At 50.1% G+C, this 25231-nt stretch overlaps 13 protein-coding genes across 13 annotated transcripts; 9 read left to right on the top strand and 4 right to left on the bottom strand.

The window, feature by feature from the left end:
- Positions 1–46: 46 nt before the first annotated feature.
- Positions 47–1075, bottom strand: EJ05DRAFT_534115 (translation initiation factor eIF4e; the record flags this gene model as incomplete). The annotated part of the gene is made up of 1 exon (XM_033749168.1): positions 47–1075. The coding sequence occupies one exon, from the start codon at positions 1073–1075 to the stop codon at positions 47–49; it is 1029 nt and encodes a 342-aa protein (XP_033605039.1).
- Positions 1076–2117: 1042 nt separating this feature from the next.
- EJ05DRAFT_481510 (uncharacterized protein) lies at positions 2118–2843 on the top strand (the record flags this gene model as incomplete). Its single annotated transcript, XM_033745079.1, has 1 exon — positions 2118–2843. One exon carries the CDS (start codon positions 2118–2120, stop codon positions 2841–2843), a length of 726 nt encoding a protein of 241 aa, XP_033605038.1.
- A 12-nt stretch (positions 2844–2855) lies between these two features.
- On the bottom strand, positions 2856–3890 carry EJ05DRAFT_446961 (PRTase-like protein). The gene is made up of 2 exons (XM_033742254.1): positions 3591–3890; positions 2856–3527 (listed from the first exon to the last, which is right to left on the bottom strand). The coding sequence occupies exons 1-2, from the start codon at positions 3771–3773 to the stop codon at positions 3012–3014; spliced, it is 699 nt and encodes a 232-aa protein (XP_033605037.1). The 5' UTR covers positions 3774–3890; the 3' UTR covers positions 2856–3011.
- An 86-nt stretch (positions 3891–3976) lies between these two features.
- On the top strand, positions 3977–5892 carry EJ05DRAFT_534114 (uncharacterized protein; the record flags this gene model as incomplete). Its single annotated transcript, XM_033749167.1, has 1 exon — positions 3977–5892. The coding sequence occupies exon 1, from the start codon at positions 4153–4155 to the stop codon at positions 5890–5892; it is 1740 nt and encodes a 579-aa protein (XP_033605036.1). The 5' UTR covers positions 3977–4152.
- A 3355-nt stretch (positions 5893–9247) lies between these two features.
- Positions 9248–9595, top strand: EJ05DRAFT_495460 (uncharacterized protein; the record flags this gene model as incomplete). Its single annotated transcript, XM_033746256.1, has 2 exons — positions 9248–9419; positions 9468–9595. 2 exons carry the CDS (start codon positions 9248–9250, stop codon positions 9593–9595), a joined length of 300 nt encoding a protein of 99 aa, XP_033605035.1.
- Positions 9596–9684: 89 nt separating this feature from the next.
- On the bottom strand, positions 9685–11866 carry EJ05DRAFT_506294 (FAD/NAD(P)-binding domain-containing protein; the record flags this gene model as incomplete). Its single annotated transcript, XM_033747801.1, has 6 exons — positions 9685–10902; positions 10950–11076; positions 11124–11415; positions 11466–11496; positions 11621–11766; positions 11821–11866. 6 exons carry the CDS (start codon positions 11864–11866, stop codon positions 9907–9909), a joined length of 1638 nt encoding a protein of 545 aa, XP_033605034.1. The 3' UTR covers positions 9685–9906.
- A 1278-nt stretch (positions 11867–13144) lies between these two features.
- Positions 13145–13797, top strand: EJ05DRAFT_6920 (uncharacterized protein). The gene has a single exon (XM_033749887.1). The coding sequence runs from the start codon at positions 13436–13438 to the stop codon at positions 13763–13765; it is 330 nt and encodes a 109-aa protein (XP_033605033.1). The 5' UTR covers positions 13145–13435; the 3' UTR covers positions 13766–13797.
- On the bottom strand, positions 13798–14196 carry EJ05DRAFT_6921 (uncharacterized protein). Its single transcript, XM_033749888.1, has one exon. It carries the CDS (start codon positions 14027–14029, stop codon positions 13829–13831), a length of 201 nt encoding a protein of 66 aa, XP_033605032.1. The 5' UTR covers positions 14030–14196; the 3' UTR covers positions 13798–13828.
- Positions 14197–14271: 75 nt separating this feature from the next.
- Positions 14272–16667, top strand: EJ05DRAFT_534111 (uncharacterized protein; the record flags this gene model as incomplete). The annotated part of the gene is made up of 3 exons (XM_033749166.1): positions 14272–15121; positions 15171–16420; positions 16461–16667. The coding sequence occupies exons 1-3, from the start codon at positions 14326–14328 to the stop codon at positions 16665–16667; spliced, it is 2253 nt and encodes a 750-aa protein (XP_033605031.1). The 5' UTR covers positions 14272–14325.
- Positions 16668–17386: 719 nt separating this feature from the next.
- On the top strand, positions 17387–18085 carry EJ05DRAFT_6909 (uncharacterized protein). Its single transcript, XM_033749886.1, has 2 exons — positions 17387–17430; positions 17513–18085. Exon 2 carries the CDS (start codon positions 17571–17573, stop codon positions 17961–17963), a length of 393 nt encoding a protein of 130 aa, XP_033605030.1. The 5' UTR covers positions 17387–17430; positions 17513–17570; the 3' UTR covers positions 17964–18085.
- On the top strand, positions 18086–20151 carry EJ05DRAFT_6886 (uracil permease-like protein). The gene is made up of 2 exons (XM_033749884.1): positions 18086–18376; positions 18431–20151. Exons 1-2 carry the CDS (start codon positions 18208–18210, stop codon positions 19957–19959), a joined length of 1698 nt encoding a protein of 565 aa, XP_033605029.1. The 5' UTR covers positions 18086–18207; the 3' UTR covers positions 19960–20151.
- A 1222-nt stretch (positions 20152–21373) lies between these two features.
- EJ05DRAFT_515992 (delta-12 fatty acid desaturas-like protein) lies at positions 21374–22858 on the top strand (the record flags this gene model as incomplete). Its single annotated transcript, XM_033748641.1, has 4 exons — positions 21374–21482; positions 21557–21765; positions 21833–22560; positions 22633–22858. The coding sequence occupies 4 exons, from the start codon at positions 21374–21376 to the stop codon at positions 22856–22858; spliced, it is 1272 nt and encodes a 423-aa protein (XP_033605028.1).
- A 490-nt stretch (positions 22859–23348) lies between these two features.
- Positions 23349–24649, top strand: EJ05DRAFT_515988 (uncharacterized protein; the record flags this gene model as incomplete). Its single annotated transcript, XM_033748640.1, has 3 exons — positions 23349–24270; positions 24323–24412; positions 24471–24649. 3 exons carry the CDS (start codon positions 23349–23351, stop codon positions 24647–24649), a joined length of 1191 nt encoding a protein of 396 aa, XP_033605027.1.
- Positions 24650–25231: the final 582 nt, after the last annotated feature.

Below are 25231 nucleotides of genomic sequence, written 5' to 3'. Positions count from 1 at the left end.
AACCTCAACCTCAACCTCAACCTCGTTTCCACAAGACCACCCCTACCTACTTCCCACCCATCACCTTCTGAAACTCCGGATCCTCGCTATGCTTCTTATAATAAACAAACATATTCCCCTCCGGCAACAGCTCCTTGGGGATATTCTCCAGCACACAAGCCTTCAACCGCTCAATCCCCGCCTCATTCTCACCGTCCCTATTCCAGACCGCAATCTTGACCAGGCGGCCACGCGGACTATACGAGATGCCACAAATCTCGTCATTGAACGAGGCACGCTGCGTAGCAACGGCGTTTTGCAGAATCTCGCCGCCGGCCATGACGGCGAGCTGTTTCCAGAACTCTGGGGCGTGCGCGGCCTTGACGCGGAAGGTCCAGCTGCCGCCGCGGGTGTTGCGGGCGTCCTCCCACTCGGGCCGGACGCCGTGGTGGAAGAGGGCGATGGTGTCCTTGTCGAGCAGCTTTGCGAGGTCGAAGTTGTTGAAGACCTCCCACATGTCCTTGATGTTGCGGATGCCTTCCTCGTTGGAGAGCTTGGTGAGGGCGATTGCGGAGGCGGCGGGCCGGCCGTGCCAGAAGTCCCAGACGTGGATGAACTGCGGGACGCGCAGCTTTTGGAGCACGTCGTTGCGCATTTCGCGGCCACGTGCTGGTGAGGCGGTGGCGGAGGCGGCTTCTTCGGAGAGGGCGGGCAGGTTGGCGGTTTGGAGGCCGGGGATACCGGGGCGGGTGGTCATGGTGAAGTTTTTGGAGAAGGAGCTGCGGATGGGCGTTTTGAGGGATAGCAGCTGACTGTAGCGGGTGCTGTAAACGCCGACCCCGTGGACGAAGATTTCGTTGGTGGAGAGACGGCTGTAGTTGGAGTCAAGGGGTTGCACAGCGTATTTGCTATGGCAGTAGAATGCGAGATCTTCTTGAGGCAGAATTTGTGCGCCTTTGAAGAATATTGATTGTGTGCGTTGGGTGATGGGAAGCGTGAGTCGGGAAGTTAGGCGCACACTGAGACGAGCTCGGCTGTTAGCCTGATCGCAGTCCTTGTGAAGAACAGCCTGCGGTGCTGAGTACTGTGACTGCATGGTGAGTGAGCGAAGTTTTTGGAGGTTTCAACGTAAGCAGAAAGTCTGGTTTTACAAATTTGGAGAAAAGTTGAAGCTCAATCGTGGGAAAGAAAACGACGCAGGAGATTTGCCCTTTTAACGAACTCGAGCAAGTCTAGGTGAATACCAGAGTAGATAGCGAGAAATCAAGAAAGAGAGAGGTTGGGAACAGTCTCGTGTGCCTTAACGGGAGTCATGGTGGAAGTGAATGAGCATCTCCTCCTCCTCTTCAAAGACCTCGGCGACCTAGCCTTCTCTAACACAGGCCAGTCGACAGTGGCAATAGAAAGTGAAATACTACAGTGTGATCTTGACACAATGCCATATCTCAAGATACCTCGTCTCCCTGCTTTTTGCCGACATGCGCCAAGACATGGTGTTGAGGAGTGATTTCTCGCAAGCACGCATTCTATGATCATTGTTCAAGACATTGATTTAGGAGAATGCTTTGATGAACTTTGCAACAAGCAGAACAATGATGAAATTGCCTACTTACGTGTGCTATCCAAATAGAATCGGGCGATTTGGCAAGTAATTCACTTCACGACTAGCGTCGTGAGGCCCTGAATATGGATCTGGCGGGGCGTTCAGGGTCGACGTTGCTAGGGTCCAACAAGAACGCGGAGGATTGATTCGGAGAAAAAACGAAAGGTAAAGGAAAGATGGAGATGATGACTAGACAAGTAAGAAGATATAGAGAGTTGAAAGAAGGCTGAGCAAAGGAAAAAAGGCCACCAATACTCTGGTTGGATGCGCCTCAGCTATTTTGTTGTTGTACCTGCAGCGCGCAACCGCCGGGCAGAGTCAGATGCGTAGAAGGATGAGTGCAAAGTGGATCAAGGGCTTGTTTCGGCCACGTTTCAGAGCGTCTCATTCGTCAGCTGCAGTCTAAACCCTTTACCGCCTCGGGCAGAACTTTTACTCTCGAAACTACCACCAATAATTTCTGGACCCCGCGAAATTCCGGCGCATGAAACAGACTCCTGCTCACAACGAAACCTCACTTACACTGGGGATAACAATGCCTGTTCGTAAGCGAAGCTATGACGAAGTCTTCACTTCTGGGGCAGATTCTGCGAAGCGCCCTGCTAGCCGCGGACTGAGCTCGCCGTCTCGGCTTCCTTCAGAGTCGAGCAGTATATCGACCAGATTCGGATCTGGCCACTCAACACCTCAGCCAACACTTAGCGAAGTGACGCATACTTCCACTGTCGACACAGAGCTCACGCTCTCGGGCAACGAGAGTAGCGAAGTCTCCGACTCCTCCGACGATCCCAGTTCCGACTCCGAGAGCAGCGAGAGCGACGATGAAATGAGCGATGGCGAGAGCATTGCGGAGGATGATGATATCGTAACGGTGGTGCCTCTGGGCCAGCGCAAAACGAAACCTCCCTTCCGTCTCGATGAGGATGAACGCAACAATGGAAAATCCCTGCGCGAACGCACTCGAGATTTCTTACAACAGATGAAGGCTGCGAATGAGGCCTTGGAGCATGACAGGCTAGAAGGGAAATTATCAGAATACCAGTTCGAGGTCACGGATGACGCACAAGAAGGTCAATACATCGAGATGAACCTAGGACTTGGGGTGCTCGAACAGCAGGACGACGGGGAGAATACGATGAGCGACAGTGAGAGTTGTGCAGGTCAAGATACGGCAATGACGGACGCGGAGGCAGATGTGATAGGGAAGCTGTTAGGGCGGAGTAAGACAGAAGGCGCAGGAATTCAGGAACTCGAGGCGTGATGCACTTTCTCTCTTCACAGCCACTTTTACTTTGATACCCGCTTTGGCAAGCATATCTATTGTCGCTACTATATGTAAAGATGTTGCCAGTAGCTGCAATGGCTCGAAGTCATGCTCCGTACATACGCCTCAAATGCAGAATTGTTTGCTACTACAACAGCATGCCAACTATTTGCCGATTGTCAAATACAAACGATCACCGATATCGCCTAATCCGGGCTTGATCATGCCACGCTCATCAAGCTCTTTGTCACAGCCTCCAACCCAGATGCTGACATCAGGATGGCGCGCAACCTTCTTCAGTCCCTCCTCACTTGCAATCACGCCGATGAAGATGACTCTCTTGACACCCCACTCTTTCAGCGTATCTATCGCTGCTTCGGCTGTCTGGCCAGTAGCGACGACCGGGTCAACAATGATAGCAAGCTCAGCAGGACCAGAGGCGGAACCGGGTGTGATCAAGGCTGACGGCGGAGCATGATAAGGCAGATTATTGTAGTACTCCACAGGCTGGAGCGTAGTCTTCTCACGGTACATACCCAAGTGATGGATCGGTACAGGCTCAGGGAGCAAGGAGCTTATCGCGGGCACCATGGACAGACCGGAGCGCAGAATCGGGACGATTGTGAGGGAGGCCGGGGAGAGCGATTGCGTTGCGAACTCGTAGCCGAGTGGAGATTGGTCCTAGATTACACACCATCATTATCAACCTTGTCTCTCGCCAGGCAGCGTGATATGGAGACGCACAGTTCCATCATCTCTCACTTGTAAGCCTTCAGCCAGAGCTTCAGTGCCAACGAGCAGCGCGATCTCGTTGACCAGAGAGGGCACGTCCCTTGGGCTAGTGCCCTTGCTTCGGAGCTTGGATAGTTTCACCCGAACACACGGATGGCTGGAGACATGGACGTTAGAGGGGAGAGAGGAGGCCATGATGGATTGAAGTTCTGTGGAGAGTGTAGTGGGAGCTTTGGACGACTAGAATAAGACGTGCGGCTCCGATGCAGTGCAGGTCAGCAAACATTCTGAGTCGTCGTCGTATCAATAGCGGGACCAGCACGCGAGGAATCACGAACCCTGACGCCGATCATTTGGTGATACTAGTCTTCTCCGCGTCATGCCAAGTCCCCAGCCATCAATTGCCCAGCTCCCTGCATCGTATCTACTTTTTCTCCGCATTTCGTCTCCTGAGTTCTTTTGTCTGCGCTCCTGTTCGTTTATATCCTGTTTTCCGTCCATTCGTCCGCGTGTAATCGCTTCTTACGCGATTATGAAGTGCGACGACGTACTCTCCATCTAATCTAATCACACCATGAAGAATCGTGAAAGTCCTCCACCGAGTCAGCGACATGGTCATTACGAGCAACAACGCTTTCTGCGACCAGCATCGCCGTTTGGGGCGCAGACAGCTAGTTCCCATGCCCTGTCGCCGCAGCCACAGCCACAACGGTCAGAAGCTGATAGTGAAGAATATCAAGGTCTCAATGAGATACTTGTGTCAAGCCTCGGTACTCGGTCAGAGAGCTCATGGTACAAGCATCATAGCTTGGAAGAGGAAAGGCCGAGGAGGCATGCGGATGGAGGAATTGGGAGCAATGGTGGACACGGTTTCACAAAGCGGCATCGTGTAGACGAACACAACAGTACGGTGGACGAGTACAACGAGCCAAAAGCATTCGGCAACCTGGACGAAGAGATCGATGTCAACGTCGATGGACAAATTCGCTCCCACGGTATACATGGCGGTACATACCTTGAAGACGCACGGCGTAAAGATCTCGGCTCTCAAGGCGGCCAACAATCCTTCAAAAGCGGCCGCAACACTCGACCTCCGTCACGAAACGATGAGCATAACTTGACAGCCCTTCCGCGGCCTCATACGGGTAGATCACAAAGCGTTCGATCGAACTTCGGGCCCACCACATCTAGCGACTTGAAGCCAAAGGCAGACACGCACTTGAACAAACCACCTTCTCACGGCGTCTCCCGCTTCGCAACTGAGCTCTATACCGTCTCCTATCTCATCTTCTTCTCCATCCTCGGTACTCTAGCTCGTCTCGGGACTCAATGGCTTGTCTTCTATCCCGGCGCTCCCGTTGCAACGAGTGTGCTGTGGGCCAACTTCGGTGGTAGCTTGCTCATGGGCTTTCTCGCCGAAGAGAGGCAACTGTTCGCGCACGAATGGGGCTCTCCAGCCCATGACACGGATAAGGCTTCGCACCTAAAGACCAAGAAGACTATACCACTATATATCGGCCTCGCGACTGGCTTTTGCGGCTGTTACACATCCTTCTCAGCATTCATGCGTGACGCCTTTCTCGCTCTATCTAATGACCTCCCAACACCTCTCTCGCACCCCTTTTCCGGCCCGGGCATCCCGTCTTCTACAAACACAACTCCGCGCCACAACGTGAACTCCCTCGCCGCCGTTCTCGCTGTGCTCATCCTCACCATCTCCCTCTGTCTATCTGCTCTATCTCTTGGCGCTCATATTGCCAGTCTAACTGCCCGCTTCACGCCTACCGTCCCCCACGTCGTCCTTCGCCGCATCCTCGACCCTCTCGCTGTCATTCTTGGCTGGGGCTCCTGGATCGGCGCAATAATCCTCTGCGCATACCCACCCGCCGACCACTGGCGCGGCGAGGCACTCTTCGCGTGTGTCTTTGCACCCCTCGGCTGTCTCCTTCGGTTCGGCCTGTCGCTCTGGCTCAATCCCATCTCACCCTCGTTCCCCCTCGGCACGTTCGCGTCCAACATACTGGGCACGGCTGTTCTAGGCATGGCGTGGGATCTGCAGCATCTAACCAGCCTGGTCGGCGGTGGTGTCGTCGGGTGCCAGGTCTTGCAGGGCGTCATGGACGGGTTCGATGGGAGCTTGACGACTGTCAGTACGTGGGTGGTGGAGTTGAAGGCGTTGAGGAAGAGACATGCGTATGTGTACGGGGCTGTGAGTGTGGGGCTGGGCTTGGGCGTGCTTGTGGGTGTTATGGGGGGTGTGAGGTGGGGTGTTGGGTGGGAGGGTGTGGTGTGTGTCACTGGGAGGAATTTCTGAGTCTGAGTGGGTTTAGTTGTTCGGAGTTGGGAGGGGTGGTGTTGTGGGTTGTGTTGATAGGTGGTATATGCGGCGCAGTATATAAGAATTAGGGGGGCTTGGGGGGGTTGGAGAGGATATGGCAGCGATGATGACCTTACGCGTTTATGATACGATCTTTTAAAGGATACGGATAGTTAATTTTTTGGATGATGTAGAACATGGGTGTATGATTGATGTGTAGAGAATGATTATAAAACACGATTTCTGGCTTTGTTATCCTGTGGGTCTTTGGGATTCACTTCTGTTTGGAGCTTGTGATACTAACACATAGGCTTTAAGACTGCATTTTCGTGGAATATTGATTCGAAGTCTGCTTCGAGAGTACGTGGGTTCTGCTCTGCAAGGTGGATACTGTAGGTTTCACAGCTGAGATTGTGGACTGGGATCATACTCATTTGGACGAGAGAGAGAGGGAGAGAGAGTGTGTGTGTGTGTTGTGACATGCCATGACAATATCGGAGTGTCTTTCAAACAATCTCTCGTTTCTGGTAACTGGCCGCGACTTGCCCGATGATCAAGCATCCGAGCGAGTCGATTCTACAGACTAAGCGATTCCGACTTACGTTGACCATGCAAGTATCGTATATCTGAGAAGTCTGAGAATACCCCATACACGCTTCACGTCCAACCGGCCATGGGTCGACCGGGTAGCGTGAACAAGCGAGGTTAACTTCGAATCGTGGCACGATGTAGATATTTGTTCAGCTTTAACAGGGTTTTTCGTTTGAGCTTATTTGGGAATGTCTCGACTTCGCATTCGGGGGACTTGCATTTTATATGATGAGCCGCTCGTGGTATTGTCGGTGATGTCTGGAGGTGTGTGACGGCCTCTTCCTGCTACTACTGTATATATATATGTGTGTATACAGGAATCAGGGCAGGAGTATCTACAAGAGGTTCGTGGAATATGGCAGAGTCAGTATCGTGTTACCTGTCGTGGCTAGCGCAGAGTGGATCGTGGGCGCAAGTGCGGTTGCAATACTGAAGAGCGAGGTGGATCTTATATGTTGCGTGCCCACTTCGTAATGAGGAGGTTGGGGAGACTGTAGTGTCGAGGTTGAGCTTTGAGGGATGGTTTGAGGAAAGGCGATATGCGGATATGTGATTGCTGGGCGAGATGGGAGGATTGTAGGTTTGTTTGTACGGAGATGTGTGAGAGAGTGAGGCACCTTGTGGGATGTTGCGGGTGGTGATGCTATGTAGCCTGTTTGTCTGGGATGCGCAGTCGTCAACTGCGGTCTTGGTCTAGATTGATGGTGACGAATACGCGGCTTGCATCTTCTCCAAGGCCGTAAGCCTTAAATTAGGGGATGTTATCAAAGCCCTAAACACTTTCCACGAGAGCAGCACCGAGTCCTACGTTATCACAACACCATTGGATTACCGTGTCATTTCCGGTATTTCGGCATTTGCATCGCGGTCGTTTGAGCATTACGCTTTCATCTAATCTCAACTGTCCTAGCAATTGGTGACGTGCGTTCGTTGACATGACATGCATAGTCGACGGAATCAACAGCTTTTACAAACACTGGGAAAAACCGCGGCCGCGAAAATCGAGAAACAACATCGGAATCGGACATGCAAGTCACTTTCCAGCTCAGAAGGATTGGTGGTGGTTCCACTTATGATCGACAAGATAAGAATCCGAGTAGGGCGCGGGTGTGGTTACGCGCGTACTATTTGAGACGGGACGGCGGGTTGATGGCTTGCACGTGGTTGATAGTCTATGCGATGCCATAGTCGTAGCAGTTGTTTTGTGGGTGGTTGGACGATTTGAGAGGGGTGAGAAGTGATGATATGATATTATTATACTGGAAGCTTTGTTCGAACTTCGAAGACAGTATGCTTGCTTATGTATGGATGAGTACCTAAAGCTTCAACGCAAGTTCTGCTTGACATCCTCGAGATTATAGTATGGTCATTGTCATCGTACCGAATACGCTCCTTTGGGATTTCTTTCGGACATTTCCTGAGCTCGCATAGGATCTTAGATGGACACTTTGCCTCACACATAACACTACTTTTCGTTTGCTACCATCTTGATGGTGCAGATGTCCTCAATCGAGATAGATATGCCAGAATCGGGAAAGTGACGTATACAGATCGAGCGATGTAATTAGTCTGTAGATATCAAATGGATTTTGTGATTACCTGAGTGTATCTGTAATTGCTTGAGTTGGGACTTGATAAGCCTTCCTCTATGAGCGAGTGAGGGAGGGAGTGAGGCTGGTGGCGACGGCAATTGCACGTACTGGACTTGGCAGCGATAAGATCGAGCGTGATGGCAAGGCTTGCTTTACAGAATACGACAACGATGCTGTAGAGGAAATCTTCATGTGATGTGACAGCGGGACTCTAACTCCATGCGGCAGAAAGTGGAGATCGTCCCATTGATATCTTCCGCCACGAACCGTCGGGGGCCAGATTATGTTGGTACGGATGGCGTTCTTGGCAGGGGGAAGCACCTCCTGGGAGGGAGGATGGAGAATTGATACACTCTTGTAGGCTAACTTTGGAGCTAGTGGGGTTTCCGCTATGAGACGTCCATCTACGTCAGCTTGACTTCCTTGATGAGAAGGCTTTGCGAACCGAAGCTCAATCAGACGGACGGGCCAAGAGCTTGGTAGCCTTGTCTTAGTACTTTTTGACCAAGCTGGTGAGATTTGATTGAATACCTATCGACTGATACAATCTAGGTTAAGGAGGCGATATTGTATCTGTGAATTGAGTGATGGAGCTGTGTATGGAGTCCAGATGTTGTATACATGAGTGTCAGGCTCAAAGGTAGTAGGAATACGGCTCAACAGGCTATGAGTATTCTGTTTACGAAGAGGGAGTAAGCCATACATCATCCAGGCACCGCACATCTAGCATGCTCCCCAGAACGACCTGATCCGGTTACTTGTTTACCTCTCACACTGCTCTTGCCGCTGTGCACCTAAGTCCTGATACCACGCCGCTATGTCGATCTCTATATTGCAATCACAGCCCGTCTAGCCAGGCCCCGTTAGCATTGACAGTCCCACGCTACGACAGATAGGCGAGCAATCACATAACGCATAGTGAATTCTCTTATCTTGCAGCACCAAGATATCCTTTCAGTCTACAGAGACAGAACTATTGGCCTTCAAGATCTACAAGATAACGATGCGTGTGTATGCGATTCGTCTTCTTGGTAAGGAGGACGAATATATAAAGACATGTCTGTACTTCATTACCATCGATCAGAAACTACAAGCAACATCAATCCACATCTACTCCTTTAAGTAAACCACAATATTCCAGACCGGAATCCATCAGTCCATCAACAACTATGTACAAATCAACCTTCATCACTCTCCTCGCTGCTATTGCAACCAGTGTCACCGCTGCTCCTACGCAGAATTCCCCTCGTCAATTCGACCTTTGCGCCAACCTCCTCGACTCATCGCCGCTATGCTGCGAAGCCAGCGTTGGCGGTGTTCTCAACCTGACCTGCGACCCTCGTAAGTATTCCACCCAGGAGGTCAAGACTCCACTGATGAAGATGGTAGCATCGTCCACTCCGTCGTCAATTGAGGATTTCGAGAGTATCTGCGCTGCATCGGGTACTGTGGCTTACTGCTGTGCCGCTCCCCTCCTTGGTGATGCACTAAGCTGCTCGGCTCCTACTGCTGGGTAAAGGAGAGGATGCGAAAGATTCGGGTGGGAGACGTAATAATTCAAGGATCATAGAGTGTAAAGATATGTAGCTATAAAAAGCTATTTATAGGCTTAATCTTTTGTTAAATGACTTGATTGTGAATGAGAATTATAACTTGCGTCGCGGATCTGTATAACATGTTATAGCCTTGTTCGGCATTACACAAGCAGTCACACGAACATTAGGCTCTAGTGGTCTACTCTTAACAAAGTCTCTATCTTACGAGGGAAAGAAGAAACGCAAACATAGTCCGGTCAGGTTAATCAATGGACCGTAGATCCAACACACCGTTAGTCCTTCAACTTCTGGCCAGCTGCAGGCGTCCTATGTTCCTTCAATGCTCTTCCATTGACCTTGAAGATCGCCTCGCGTGCCCCTTCCCACTTCTTCCGGCTCCCAGCCCTCCCGTCGAACAGCCGATACAGATACGGCGAGTTGATCCCATCGACAATAAGCCGATAAAGCTCCCTGTCACTCCACCAGAACCTCCACGCCTCCAAGCCCCAGCCCAACTTCTCATTCACCTCATTACCCGCCGCATCATTCAGAAATGCCTCCAACTGCTTCGCACTGACACCGACCTTCGTAATGCGCCACTTCTTGATTTGCTCTAGATTTGACTGGTAGTTTGCGTCGCACCACGCCTCCATCTCTGCTTGAGGCGGCAATGTGTAATTGCCAGCGAAGACCTGCGTGACGGCTTGGCTAATCAGATCGCCATTGTTGAATGCTGCGAATGATTGTCCGCGGTATGGACCTATGAACGCGAGCGACTGGGGATACTTAATACTAAAGATGCCTTGATACAAGCGAGGGTATAAGAGGCCGTTGGAGTGCGGTGAGGCGTCCCATTCAGGGGTAGGGAAGGCGGTAGGATCGGCTTCAGGTGCGAAGATGGAAAAATCAGATTGGTAGCCGGTTGCGAAGATTATGGCGTCGATATCCGGGATGGATGTGCCGTCGGGGAGTTCGACCGTGGATGATTTCTCGCCAGGACTACTGGGGGCTTTGATGCGAAGCGAGCCACGGATGGGGATGATCGTTCCATCGGCGAACTTCGAGATGATGTGGTCGTTGATAGATGGTGGAGAGTTGTATAGTGGAGGCGCTGGGAGAAGGTTCCATGATTTTTGATACTCGGGGTGCATTCTGATCATGCCTTTCTCCGTCATGAATGCACCCAAACCAAACATGAGACCTGGTAATTTTGCATTGAGAGTCTGCGCGATACCAGCCACTCGTCGACTGATACGGTGATCTGTTGGCTTCGGAGATCCTCTACGTATCTGTGACTATATCAGAGAGTGTAAGTTGAGGGAAGTAATGCACATACGACACGGGCGCCAGATCTATGTGACATGTATACCTGGGACGCAACACCAACAAGGTCTACAGCAACGTCGCCTCCTGTTTGAGCAAGACCAGCGACGATGACTCGCTGGCCAGCGAAGTCGGCTGGGCTTCGGCGGCATCAGTAATGTTGGGTAGGACAGAGTGAAGCACTTACTCCTTGAAGGCTTGCGAGTGCAATATCTTGCCCTTGAAATGGTCCTGACCATCGATTTTGGGAAGGAATGCTTTCGCATATGGGCCTGTGGTGACTATGACTTTATCAAACACCTCATCCTTGCGCACGCCGCTCGTGCTAATTGACTTGATCAGCCACGAGCCATCATCTAGTGTTCGCTCGACACGCTCAATTCCCCAGCCTAGTCGAAAGTGGTCGTGTAGACTGTAATGGCTGGCGTATGCCTGAATGTACTTCAGCACATCCTCCCCTGGAGGATAGTCTGCTACATCTGCATATGTTGAGCTTAGCCGAAACTAACCCTTCAGGACGTAACCATACCATCTGGAAAGGGGAAGTCTTGAAAGCAGCTCTGTTACATGTAAGTGAGTTGACTCCTTGTCATGAAGGATTTGCTGCGACTGACGCTCTGCTTCGAGATATTTGCTTTTGTATCTGTAGTCATCTGATCAACACACGATTCATCATGGTCGCACATGAATAGACATGCTCTTTAAGATAGATGTCTGGTTCGGGTTCTTCGTCCATTGCCAAAGCCCTCCGATGTACCCGTTCTTGTCAAAACCGACAGCATCGAGTCCAATCTCAACGAGGTTCTTCACAGTCGTGACTCCAGTCAATCCTGTCAGTGTCAGTTTTCCGTGATTCCTCGCCAACAAGATTCTAATCTGCTGACCAAGTCCTAGGACTGCCACTCTTGTTTTCTTCGTATCTTGAGCCATGTAGAATGTAAGTCGACGCTTCGAACAGGCCTTTAGCATTAAGATTCAGATGATGACGGGCTCACAAACGATAGGTCATAGCTGATGTACTATCGGGCCCCCAAGGAATGACGTTCCAAGTCATCGCGTGATATTTAGTTGCGAGATGGCGGACGCTGACAGAGCAGACTAGCGCAGATGGATCCTACTACGTAGAATTATGCACACTTGTGCAAGGGAGATCTCCATGTTAGGCTTGGTGGAGTGGCGGTGCAGATCGCTTCTCATTGGTCGAAAGCTACCTGAGGAACGTCAACCGGATCAAAGCCCAGCTCACGGTTACTTCCTGCTAGAAGCAATGATGGTGACACTTCGACCGAGTACGTGTGACAAACTAAGTCACACAGTCATCTCGGAGCGTCTCCAAGCAAATCAACAAATCGTCCTTCGTATAAACATCGAAGTCTTCTGTCTGACGAACAAACCAAGCTATAATGAGCATGAGCCTTGAGTACAAGTCTGACAATTGGTCGTGTGCCCTTCTTAAACGATATATAAGAGTGCTTTGGCCCAAAAATGAGGAAAATCATCACATCTGCGGCTAAAAACCCCAATGTTCGCTAACATCTGACAACTCGAAATACTCAATATGAAACTCTCATCAGCGATAGCATTGACCGCCTTAATGCTCACTCCGATATGTGCAGCACTTCCTAACATGGAAAAAGCACTTCCTGCTGTAATAGGCAAGTTCTAAGGTCTATTGTAGGCGCTAACAAGTGGATAGACACTTGAGCGAAGATGTCTCGAAAGTGGATGTGAGTAAGACGATGAACATTTCGTGGAGTTTAACTCATTGAGTTAAGCGTTGTGTCGTATCAATGGAGCCTGCTGTTCGAAGTTCTGTGATCTGGGAGAGGGGATCTGTGGTTGACTCGACGTACATGTTCGTAGAGTGGAGCTCCGGCAATGGGAGCGACTGCGAAGTTCCCTGTAATATGGTCTCATATCCTATAACATACTGCTACAGCTGATGCAGTGCCAACGCATAGTTCGGATAAACGTGACCCCCCTCCCATAAGTGATTTAGACTGTGTTGCCTGATGAATTCGACAAGCGCTCGTCTTACTTTTTTGATATCCTCCTCTAGGACAGTCATCCATTTCAGCAGTACTGCCTAAGTCAAAGCTCTATCTCCGTATCTGGCCATGCCTCAGCGTCCATTGTATTAGGATGGGATAACCAGGAGCAGGATCCACAATACTGATGTTGAGTTGAACGTCTTTGTTAGCGATACACATTTCCGCATTAGCCAATTTCGAAGGCACCTCAAGCTTGCTCAAGAGTATTTGCTTCATTTAGAACATTCGGACCCACAATACATTCTACCTCCGTCAGAAGATCCCATTAATCAACTCCTATCAGTCCTCGACGAGAGTTCTACGGACGAGCGACGAAGCCGTTCTTACTGCTGTTCCGAGAAATACTCCCCTTATATGCAAACAGCTTTACATTCTCAAGGACAGTTTATCTCCCAAGAAAGGTAGGTACACCGTATAGTTGGTAGGAGATGAGCTGGTTCTAGTCCCAATGGATGCTCCTGTAGACTGCGCTCTTGTTAGTGTTCTACTGGCTATCGCCAAAAAGCTCGACCGCTCTGTATTCCCCGTATATCGTCCAATTCATATCTATGTTCCGCCGAGGGATGACGCCGTGGTCCTGCGAACACGAACCTCTCGCCTCCTTGGTATGGTTGAAGAAGAATGGAAATCGAGAATAGCTGGTTTCCTGTTGACATACATCGATTGCGGCTATAAGACACTGTTCTGCGCTGGGCGGGACCCGGAATCAGGCCTCGCTACGCGAAAGAAATGGGCGCAGCAAATAGCGCATTCGGCTCACGAACTTCATACGCACTAGATCTTGTAAGTTGACGCGAAGCTAATAGTATTCTCGTTGACGTGCTTGAGAATGCTTAATTAATTACTTGTGGAGGTGGGTACACGAAGGGATGGGTGCATGAGGAATTGGCGAACACTGTTGGGGGCGATTTGCAGGTGCTTGAGCAGATAGCAAAAAACTTCTTTGAAGCACCAATCTGATAATCTTGCAGACGCGGATAATGTGTGTTCGGAGTACGCGGTTGCTGACGCGGTTGCTCGCAGCTGTGCTCGTGAGCAACATATCTTACGATCTTGTGTATAGGCGAGGGTACTGTAGACTAGCGGTCCATTGGAAGAATGTCCAGGTACAAAATTCGGACGTTGAACAGGTGCGTGTTGAGATTGGTCCAGGATAGATGCTTGGTGTTTCTCGACTCGGAGTCGTGGCCGCAATTTGGCTCACTCCAAATCCATGTCTTGGCACTTTCTTGGCTTCACCATGTGAGCCCTGAACACGTCCACTTTACTAGGCATATTCCACTATGCTCAGGGACAACTGAACTAGATCATCATATATAAATTTCAATATCCGCAGCCATGCCTAAGGGCATCTCCGGAAGGGCTCCACCTAAGCGTCATCCTGCAACAAAACGTCGTATTGACCGAAGCAAAACCGCCCCCAGCCCAGGCGAGGAAACAGGCTCGGCTGAAATCGACGATTCTGTGACAGCAGCAGATGTGCTTCATGGGCGCGTTAATATCAACATACCCGAAGCTTCATCATCCAGTTTACCTGCTTCGGATGAGGCAGCATCCCCGGACAATGGCGATCAGCCTATGCACGACGCACCCACACCGCCCGTGCAGAGCATTGAGTCTCCACAGGCCCACTCGCCTCAAGTAGCGCCAGAAAATTCTGGATGGACTGTAGTGAACGCTCCGAATGTGCAAGAGGCGACTACAAGCTCTAATCCAGCTGCGAGTCCGTCGACCCCGGCCAGTGTCAGACCTGCACCGCTCTCGAGGGTGTCTGCGCTCAAAGCTTACAGTGCTGCCTCGCCTGCTCGGTCAGTTTCCCCTGGAATGTCATCTGTCAGAGGTGGGAAGAAGGTTTTAAAACACCAACCCTTTTTTCAGGGCAGAAGGAGCAAGGAAGAAAGAGATGCTCGTACATCAGAGCTTCAGGCAAAGGAGCGACTGAAGAAAGCAGCACAAGAAGCAGAGGACAATGCTGCGGCAGCTGCAGCGCTGAGAAGAGCAGGATGGGGAGCAAGAGGAGGATCTGATAGGGGACGAGGAAGAGGGAGAGGAAGGGGATCCAGCTATATGGGTGATCGAGGATCATCACAACCTATAGGTGTTGCAGGTCCTTTTTCTGCTGGTGTAGCACAAGGTAAGGAGGATATTATGCATGACACAGAGCGCTTTACTAAGATGTTCAGAAACGCGCAAGTTCGTTCAACGCGCCCGCGTCGACGATCGCTCGAAGATCAAGCAAGAAGACCCTTCTAACCCTGCTCTCGCGTCGAATCAACAGTCAGTAGATGGGGGATACATCTCCTCCGATCCAGATGATGAACAGCAAGGACCGCGTTTCAATGTGGCTGCGTTTGAGAATCTCCTCTCCGATGACGATGACGACTCACCACACACCACGTCTATTTCACGTCCGAAGAAAACACCAGCTTCCAATTACATTCCCGTCCGTCTCGCCCGGCTTGAACACAAGGATCGCGTTATGGGCATCAACACGGAAGCGTCCGCTGCACCCACTGGCGTGCGCAATGGCAATACGTCAGTCAAAGGTGAACCAGGCGCCTCAAATACGTCACCTGTGCAGCGTAAAGCTAAGCTGAAGACGGCCGACGTTGAAGTCGTATCCTCAAGCCAATTCAAAGGCGTATGGAATGACTCGTCGGACGAGGCACCTCCCATCAAGCCAGACCCTGAAGCCGCGCCTCCCTCCCCAACTTTACCTACCTCTCCCACTGCAAAAGTCAAATCACCCTCGACCTCTCCAACGCGCAACCGCAAACCCGCGCGCCGGCGTTCCAGTCACCTTGGCCGCGACGCACCAAATCTCCAAACAGAAGAGGACCGGCAAGAATGGGCGCGACACAACGCCGGTCTCGCAGCTATCCGCAACGAACTCGGCAATATTGTGCTCGACCCGACCAAAACATACGACGAGAAGAAAGACCGCGTGTACCTATTTCAACTCCCGCCTATCATGCCCTCGTTACACCCGTTGTCGAAAGACAAAGGGAAGGAGAAGGGTGTTAAGTTTGACGAGAGTACTAAGCCTGGGGTCGACGAAGATGGTAGTAATGTCGAAGCTGAGCCAGAGACACACCTACATCCGACATTCGCGGCGGGCTGCGCAGGCAAGCTGCGCATACACGAGTCTGGGCGGGCCTGTCTATCCTGGGGCGGCACATCATTCGCACTAGATATGGGCATCGAAGCAGGGTTTCTCGAGGATATCGTTGTGATCCGGACGGACAAGGAAGTGGCAAAGACAGAGGACGAGGACGTGGAGATGGGCGATGGGGAGTTGGCAACGAAGATGGCGACACAGGCAAAGGAGCGTGCTGAGCGCGATGAAAGGGCAAAGGGAGGCTTTGGCGGTGACGCGACGAGCTTCGGGCAGGTCAGGGGCAAGTTTGTGCTCAGCCCAGACTGGGGTGAGATCGTGGGTTGACGACTGCGCAAGCGATGCAGTACTACAGTAGAAATTTGTTGGACGTGAAGTGCTGACGGAGAGGCACGATTGCCATAGGCCACGTCAACATGTCAAGGTCCATGATAGCATGGCCTACGTGGGTAGATGGTGCGAAGTACTGACACTAAGAGAGGAGCGTCGACTCCTCAAGAAGCTCATCCGCAGTCGGGTGGTGGATGAAGCTGCAGATGAGAAGGAGGTTGACGAGGGCATCTGAGCAGTCAAGACACAGACACACGTCAAGCAGACAGCATACCCACGCCAGATCCCACGAGCATAACGAATCCACGTGTAGAACGACACTTGATGCATATGTGTCGCATGCTTCGTAGACCAAGCTATGGTGTTTATAGTAATTAAGGTCTTGATCTATACCGGATGCCCCAGTATTGTGTTATGCCTGAGGTGTCACCGACTCTAGATCCTGCCATGGCATTTTAATGCCTCAGGCATAAGAGCTGATGCCTTAGACAGGCAGAAGCCCGTGTTACTCTACTCCATCACATCGAGTCAACACCAGCTTATCAGTGCACGGACCACTATTGCCCCTTCCATTCCCGGTGAGATAGGCACGGGTTCGGGCATAGGCTGCACTTGCAGTTTCGGACGTTGCCGCGGTGTGATTTGGGACACACTGTGGCTGTAGATGTGGCTGTAGCTGTGGCTGGAGTCCAGTTTGTTGTTGTTGCTTGAATGGAGGTGTCTGGGTGGTGTTGATTAATGTTAGAAAAAGGGTTCTAGCTAGTAAAGAAGTGAGTGCATTGTCCATTATTTGCATTATTGATATCGAAGTCCCATGGGCATAGGCGCGAGCCTGAGTCCTAAGGTGTCGACCGGAGCCAGACAAGCAGGCAGCTCTCCGGCATTAATAAGACTTATACAAATACATATATACATATAACATATGTACACCATCATCGTCTAGAAGCACTGAATGATCACATCCTAAACAGCGAATATCGACTGTGTGTTAATATGCGGTCAGTCCCCCAACCAGACAGACGCTAGAAGTCGATGTCACACGCTCTGGAACAAATGATAACTGATAAGAGATCTACATAGTACGGCTAGGGCCCACCTGGCGCCCTTCTCGGCTTCAGACTAAAATAATAACCGCGCCATGCCTCTTAACGTTCGTTATCTATGCTCAGTTTTATGTTTCTCTTCGGCCAAACATAGCACACTGCTCTTCTTCTTTTCTTCTTTTTCAGCGAGAATACTTCCTCCTATTGAACCATCTTACGCCTTCTTGCCGACACTCCACACGCTATACCTAACACTGATACTCGTCGCGTGGCCCCCCAAATCTCAGCTTCCGACTCTCCACACTGCTCTTCGGCCGAGCTATCAACCACGAGGAATAGAGGAATACATATATACTGATCCTCTCCTCTTCATCGCGATATTATCTTGCACAAGACTCCTGCTACGATCATCCATCTTTTCGGATACTCACATCGGGTTTCCGGAAGATATTGCTCTCCATATAAACCGCCGGTTTGGCTCGTACTGACTGCCACGAGCGCTCCCCGCTGCTCATCCCTATTGGCGCTCCCTCATCATCATCATCCTCCCCCACGACCTACAATCCTTCCATTCCTCACGTCCGTACCATTCAGCCACCATCTCCCAACTTCCCATCCTCCTCTTCTACTCCAGTCGCTCGCCACTTATACCAAGCTCTTGCCCCGCCGGAGTTCGGTCAAGCTGATACCGATCCCTTTGGAGCTTTCTTTGATAGCATTGAATCTAGCATCATGGAAAAGATGAAGCATTCAAAAGTTGGCCGTCTAGTTGACAAGATCGCTGTTGAGAGTGAGCCTGGATTGACGTCCCGTCAACTGATGCTACACAACCATGACTTGAAGCCAGTTGAGCCTGAGAGAAGACAGTGGGGTGCCTGGAACTTCGTTGGTTTCTGGATTGGTTCGTACCTTTTAATCAATCCACACTGGTAACAGTGCGTCTAACATGCTACAGCTGACTCCTTCAACATTAACACATGGATGATCTCCTCCTCGAATCTCGTCGATGGCATGTCCTGGTGGCAATCATGGCTCTGTGTTTGGATTGGCTATCAGATCGCTGCCGGCTTCGTCGTACTGACTGGACGTATTGGTGCCCAGTACCACATCTCTTTCCCCGTCGTCTCACGTTCCTCATTCGGCATATGGGGTGCCTTATGGCCTGTCTTCAACCGTGCGGCCATGGCATGTATCTGGTATGGTGTGCAGGCATGGATTGGAGGAAACTGTGTGCAGCTGATGATCCGCGCCATCTGGAATAACTGGCGTGAGGGCAACGGGATTGGCTCTGACAACCTCTCCGGCACCTCCACTGTCATGTTCGTCTCCTTCCTCTTCTTCTGGATAGGCTCTCTGCCCGCCATCTGGTTCCCCGTCCACAAGATTCGCCATCTCTTCACTGCGAAAGCATTCTTCGTGCCTACTGCCGGTATTGCCTTCTTCATTTGGGCTATTGTTCGTGCCCACGGCATTGGCCCAATCGTCCACCAACCCGCCACGATCTCTGGCAACACCTTAGGCTGGGCTATGGTCAAAGGCATAATGTCCTCTATTGCCAATTTCGCAACTCTCATCGTCAACGATCCTGATTTTGCCCGTTTCGCCCGCAAGCCACGGGACGCGCTCTGGTCACAACTCTTCACCATTCCAATCGGCTTCGCCATCACCTCCTTTATTGGCATCATCGTGTCGTCCTCATCCACCGTGATCTTCGGCGGTGAGGCAATTTGGAACCCACTCGATCTCCTCAAAGCCTTCCTCGATGAGCCCAACGCCGGCTCCGGCCAGCGCTTCGGGGTCTTCATCATCGCCGCTGCCTTCACTCTCGCCCAGCTGGGCACCAACATCGCCGCAAATTCCGTCTCCGCAGGCACAGACATGACCGCCCTGCTACCGCGCTACATCAACATTCGCCGCGGCGGCTACGTGTGCGCGCTCGTGGGCCTGGTAATGTGCCCATGGAATCTACTATCCAGCAGCAACAACTTCACCACTTACCTCTCCGCCTACTCCGTCTTCCTCTCCTCCATCGCCGGTGTCATCATCGCAGACTACTATCTCGTGCGTAAAGGCTACCTAGACGTGCGCGCCCTCTACTCCGCCCGCCGCTCCGGCCCTTACTACTTCACGTCTGGCGTACACTGGCGCGGCTACGTCGCGTACATTGCGGGCATCCTGCCCAACATCGTCGGCTTCGTCGGCGCAATCTACGGCGCACAGAAGAATGGCAAGACCGTGCCTGCGGGCGCAATGTACATCTACAACCTCAACTTCTTCGCTGGGTTCATTGTTGCGGCCGGAGTGTATTGGGGCTTGTGCACGGTCAGCCCGGTGCCGGCGTGTGCGGACAGCTGGATGGAGGTTGGAGATGAGGTGCGTAACTTGAGTGTTGCCGATGGCGCGGATGCGGAAAGTGAAGAATTTGATGGGAGACTCGATGTGGAGAGTGTGGCAGGCAAGGGCAAGGGTGGTGTTAAGTACTAGTGTCGAAAGTTTGTTTTGTTTTGGACAAGACGAGGGATCAGGGGACCTGTTTACGAAATTCAATGGCATCACGAAGTTCCGAATTCTGCCAAATAAGAGTGCTATGACGATGCACAGCTTCCTGTCCCTGTGTGTGGAGTTGGGCTGCGTTGATGGACCCTTAAAATATCGCTTTTAAGGGAAGAAGCAGTGTGTGACATTGCAGGTGGAGCAAATGCGCAACAAGAGACAGACTAGACTGGATTGAGCCTCAAGGATGAAGACGGGAGCTAAGCTACGCTATACTGGGTTAGATCTCTCGGTAGCTCCAAACCTTTATCGTGTTTCTATTTCATGGACACGTTTTCTTTTCGCTGCTTCGACGGAGTTTTATGATTGACAGTTATGAGTCTTTTCCTCATACTGTTATCTCATGTCCGGGTCCCCCTTAATTCACTTACGTTTCCTCGGCTTCCACATCAGTTCCATCAACACAGTACGTACATAGTATTAGTACCAGACTGCGGCATGGCAAACAATCCGAATCCATGCAAGCTCGATCTGGTCAAGAATTCTAATAGAGAATACAAACTCAATCTGCGCCTCAAAAAAGATTACCAAGACGATATAACCTTGATCCAACGGGTCAGATTGCTTATGTTAGATTGAATATATAGGGTGTATATAGACTAAGGCCTTACAGGCGAGATTCAGGCATAATAGAAACCTAAGGTTTGAACTGCAGCCTTAAGCTTTAATTTCTGTCTTAGGTTTCTCTACTTATACCTGAAACTCGCCTATAAAAAGGTCTTGGTCTATATACTCTATATATCTAATCTAGCTTGAGTAATGTAAATCCCTTAGTATAAATTATAAGCTTAGTCTGTACTTTTAGGGCGACTAATCATATAAACCTAATCTAAGCCCTCAGATTGTATCCGATTGTACATGCCGAAGTCTCAGTATTACTACTCTTCATAACCTCATAACTATACGACGCCGCCTCGGTCATATCATTTGTCATGGCACAACTGAATACGACGTGCTGGTAAGAGCTTCAAGATCATGAACCCGCCCGTTCGAGAACAGAACCTGAGAATGGACCGTGGGGATTTACAAGAGCAGAGGTGACATAAAGATTATTTTAAAAATCGTGCCAATCAGATGGGATGCTCTGGATGTGGGTGTGGAAGGTGGCAAGTGATGTATCGTATGGAGCCTACCCGAGGGGCGCAGTTCGTTTTCACTCGGCCCCGTGATTGCCTGGGAAAACTGAAAAACCATAATATGCAACATTTCGATTAAGCTATGAAGTGGGGATCGGGATACGGGAGTGCTTCCGTACCATAGCTTAGCCTTCTGTATATGTATATATTTGGGCACCTTTCTGGCTCGTTCTTGTATTCTGCATGCCCATGCATCAGAGCAAGACAAGATGGACGAATACAACGAGAAGACGGACACATCCAACAAGAAAGGGGATGAACTCAAGTATGTTTGTGATGTTAACAGCAAAGATCAACCGTCACAGAGGTGCGAGGCAGGTGTAAGCCACCCCTATTATGTACGTAGACAGCGTCGCTAATAGAGTTTGAGAAACTACATTCCTCGGTCACAGTGGACGACCTTCGCAAAGCCATTCCAGCTCATTGCTTCAAACCCCTATACCGCTACGCCTTCTACTACACTGTCCGAGACCTGGTTCTCGCCACAACTCTATGTGCTGTTGCTTTCCTCTACATCCCGCAGATTCCCAACGCTCTGCTACGCACCAGTGCTTGGCTCTTATATGGTTACGCCCAAGGCCTAGTCCTGACCGGACTCTGGGTAAGTCCAATGATTTATATATTCACCCACTCCACTCTCCTGCCCTTCGACTGACCCCTTTCCAAAGGTTCTCGGCCATGAATGTGGCCATTCAGCCTTCTCGCCCTCTGATACCCTCAATAACACTATCGGCTTCCTCCTCCATTCTGCCCTTCTCACGCCCTACTTTGCCTGGCGCTCCACCCACCGCCGTCACCACATTTACGCCAACAATCTTGCCAAAGACCACAACTATGTGCCTCCACGCAAGGCCGAATATCTCGCCCGTCTGTCCAGGTCCCTCGACTCTCTCGACCCCCTTGCCCACCTCGCTGAAGACTCCCCTCTTTCCACCCTCCTGCGAATCGTTCTCCAGCAACTCGTCGGCTGGCCCTGGTACCTCTTGACTAATATCACCGCCGCTCCTAACAGTATCTCAGGCCCGCCCTCGCAGCATTTCCTCGGCAACAGTCATTTCCTTCCATGGAGCACGCTCTTCTGCCACTCTGAAGCATACTATATCCTCGCCTCCGACATGGGCATTCTAGCGACTACATTCCTGCTCTATAAGCTCGTCCTAGCAACCTCCTGGCAAACCGTCGCCCTCATATATCTGTTCCCCTGGCTCTGGCTCAACCACTGGATCGTCGCAATCACATACCTACACCATACACACCCGCAGGTTCCGAAGTACGAAGATTCAGCATGGTCCTTTCTACACGGCGCCACGGCGACGATTGATCGCGATTTCGGATGGATCGGACGCCTTCTATTTCACAATATCATCGACTACCACGTCGTGCACCATCTATTTCCGTATGGCCCCTTTCCCACCTTTGCCCTCGCCCAATCTCCCCAACAAAGACCAAACTAACACAAGTCCCACAGCCGCATCCCCTTCTACCATACTGCCACCGCCACATCCGCCATCAAACCGCTCCTGGGCTCCACCTATCGCGAAGACCGACAAGGCGTGTTTCTGAAACAGCTCTATGTCTCGTTCACACAATGTCAGTATGTCGAGCCTGTGGATCCGTACGACGAGCTGCATAGGCAGGTGCTAGTATATCGCGCGGGACCGGCGCCCGGACCAGTGTTTGGAATGAGATCCTAGTGGATACATGGAACGCGTGGAGCTTTGGAGGAATTAGAGAGAAAGCACGGGGATATAGGAATGCGAAGTAAAGCGCATTACCTGCGTTATACATACGTTCCTTCAATAATTTAAGGTCTATATCAAGCCTGAGTAATAGATATGGTGTAAGTGATTCGCGGACATTAATAGAACTAGCTTATTATATTTTCGTACATCTGCCAAAACCTTGCAGCAGGGCCCAAAGCCGAGCTAGTGTTATCCGGATGTATCTTGGTAAAGTGGTCTCAGTTTACTAAGATCATGCCAGTGGTAATTACCGAAGACGTGACAGAAGACGTGTTACAGATAATTATATTATTAGAAGATACATCCCTAAAAGATTTCGAGGCCTATTTTTAGACCAATCACGCTTAGAACTAATGACGTTGGAACAAGCTAGGGCCAAGAATGTCTACTTCTATATTTTACTGGTTTAAAGAGATAGAAAATCCCGCGCTCGTGCTTCTTAATGGATCTAGATGGTTTAACTTATTATTATGACATAGACAGATCAAAAATCTCTCGGAATTTCAATTCTTCGCGACTTTCGTTCTACTATACCATGGTCTCTCTAGTACTATTCACACTCTTTATTTATCTCTTTCGCCTTCCGACAGCCACGGCGGGAAGATATTCTCCAACAGGCACGACGAGACAATATTTTAGGACAGGCACGACGCCACAATATTATATCGATCCCTCATGTCTCACCGCCGAGTGGACAGGTATCGAAGCGGCTGTCGAGGAGGTAATAATAATGGCACAGCGAATCTGGTCTCGTATGCAAGGCTTGAAGGATTATAAAGATCATGGGAGTGCAAGGGGTAAGAAAGATATAGATATGCCAATTATTCTGCAACAACTTTTCAAGATTGATGGCCCGGACCATAGCAACTTCACGGATGTGTTAGACACAATGCGCCGTCTAGGAGAGATGACACGTCTTAAAGAGACCCCGATGCGAGGACAATTAGCAACGCGCATCTTCTGTGACAACGATAGACGCTGGAAAAAGCTCCCTGATGAACCGAGAACCTGGCGGCGACCGATACCAAAAAAATCATGGAAAGATACGACAGAACAGTTCACCTTCATGACAGAAGATGGTATTCTTAATTCCCACTTCACCGAAAATGAACCACCGGTTTGTAGATCTAGCAACCTGCTGTGGAGACGTCCGCTCGCCGCCACTTATATTGATGATGCTAAAATGTTTAGCGCCATGACCATCTGCGATCTTTGTCAAGACATGGAGCCCAAGACGATGTACGATCTTACGGAGAATTACCCTATCGACTTCCCACTTTCGCATTGGAAGAGTCCGGATCCGGATAGTGTTTTAAGTCTTGTAATATTCTATCAGTGGATGCATACAATAGTGTCAATCAAAGGTACGTCCGATAGATATGTCCAAAGTAGAGATATCACTAATATTTATGAAAGGGCCACCGGAGGACTTTGCACCAGTCTATTCATGGCACGTGTGTACGAAATTAAAAACTGAATTTGCGCTATGGAATGTACAAAGTTATGGTAAGTATTATATGCTTATATATCTGTAATTTTGATTAAGCATTAACTTGTTATATAGCGTACCTTGCCATGCTTGTCATGTTAGGGGATTGGGGGATAAGGCTTCGTCCTTACAATCCATTTCTTACAAAATATCGTAAGGGAGATGGGCATTTGATTACAAGCCTGGATCATTATTACCAGGGGGCCCCTTGGCCACCACCACCACCCGCATATGAAGAAGGAAGGTCACTATGACGCCGATATAAATAGAATAAACCTCTATATAAAGATACCAGGCAGTATAATAGTAAAGAAGCACTCTGCATACTATATCTTAGCTTATTTTACTTATTACTAGAAAACACATCATTACCCTATAAGTATAACTGTATAAGAAAGAGTATATCTAACTATTACTACCCTAAAGTATAGCTATATATAAGTCTATACCCTTTTTTACACGCTAATGATCGAAACTAAATACTAATAGTCTTATAGTCACTTTAGAAAAGGTAGAGATCATGTAGGATAGTAATCTCGACCTGTTGGAGCTGCCAAAGAGGTTGAGACACTATTAAGGATCGAATCCCCATGTTGTGTCATTTGAAGCATATGTAATCAATTTAAGGAAACCTGGCACTGATGTCCTGTCACTCGATATTCACCCGCTCAAACAGTTGTTAGATAACTCCTGCTGGACGAGTATAGATAAGACCCATCAAGAAATGGACAAGTGGCTGTCCTTATTGGCCAGTCCATTTGAGACTCAACAGCAAGATTTATCAGGCGTGGCGAATCGGCAAGAGGTTATAGCCGGATTCACCCTGGCTTATAGTC

The sequence above is a fragment of the Pseudovirgaria hyperparasitica genome, assembly GCF_010093815.1.
Source record: "Pseudovirgaria hyperparasitica strain CBS 121739 unplaced genomic scaffold EJ05scaffold_1, whole genome shotgun sequence".
Taxonomy (NCBI): Eukaryota; Fungi; Ascomycota; class Dothideomycetes; order Acrospermales; family Acrospermaceae; genus Pseudovirgaria; species Pseudovirgaria hyperparasitica.
The sequence above is the reverse complement of the archived record's forward strand: the minus strand, read 5'-3'. Positions and strand labels throughout refer to the sequence as shown.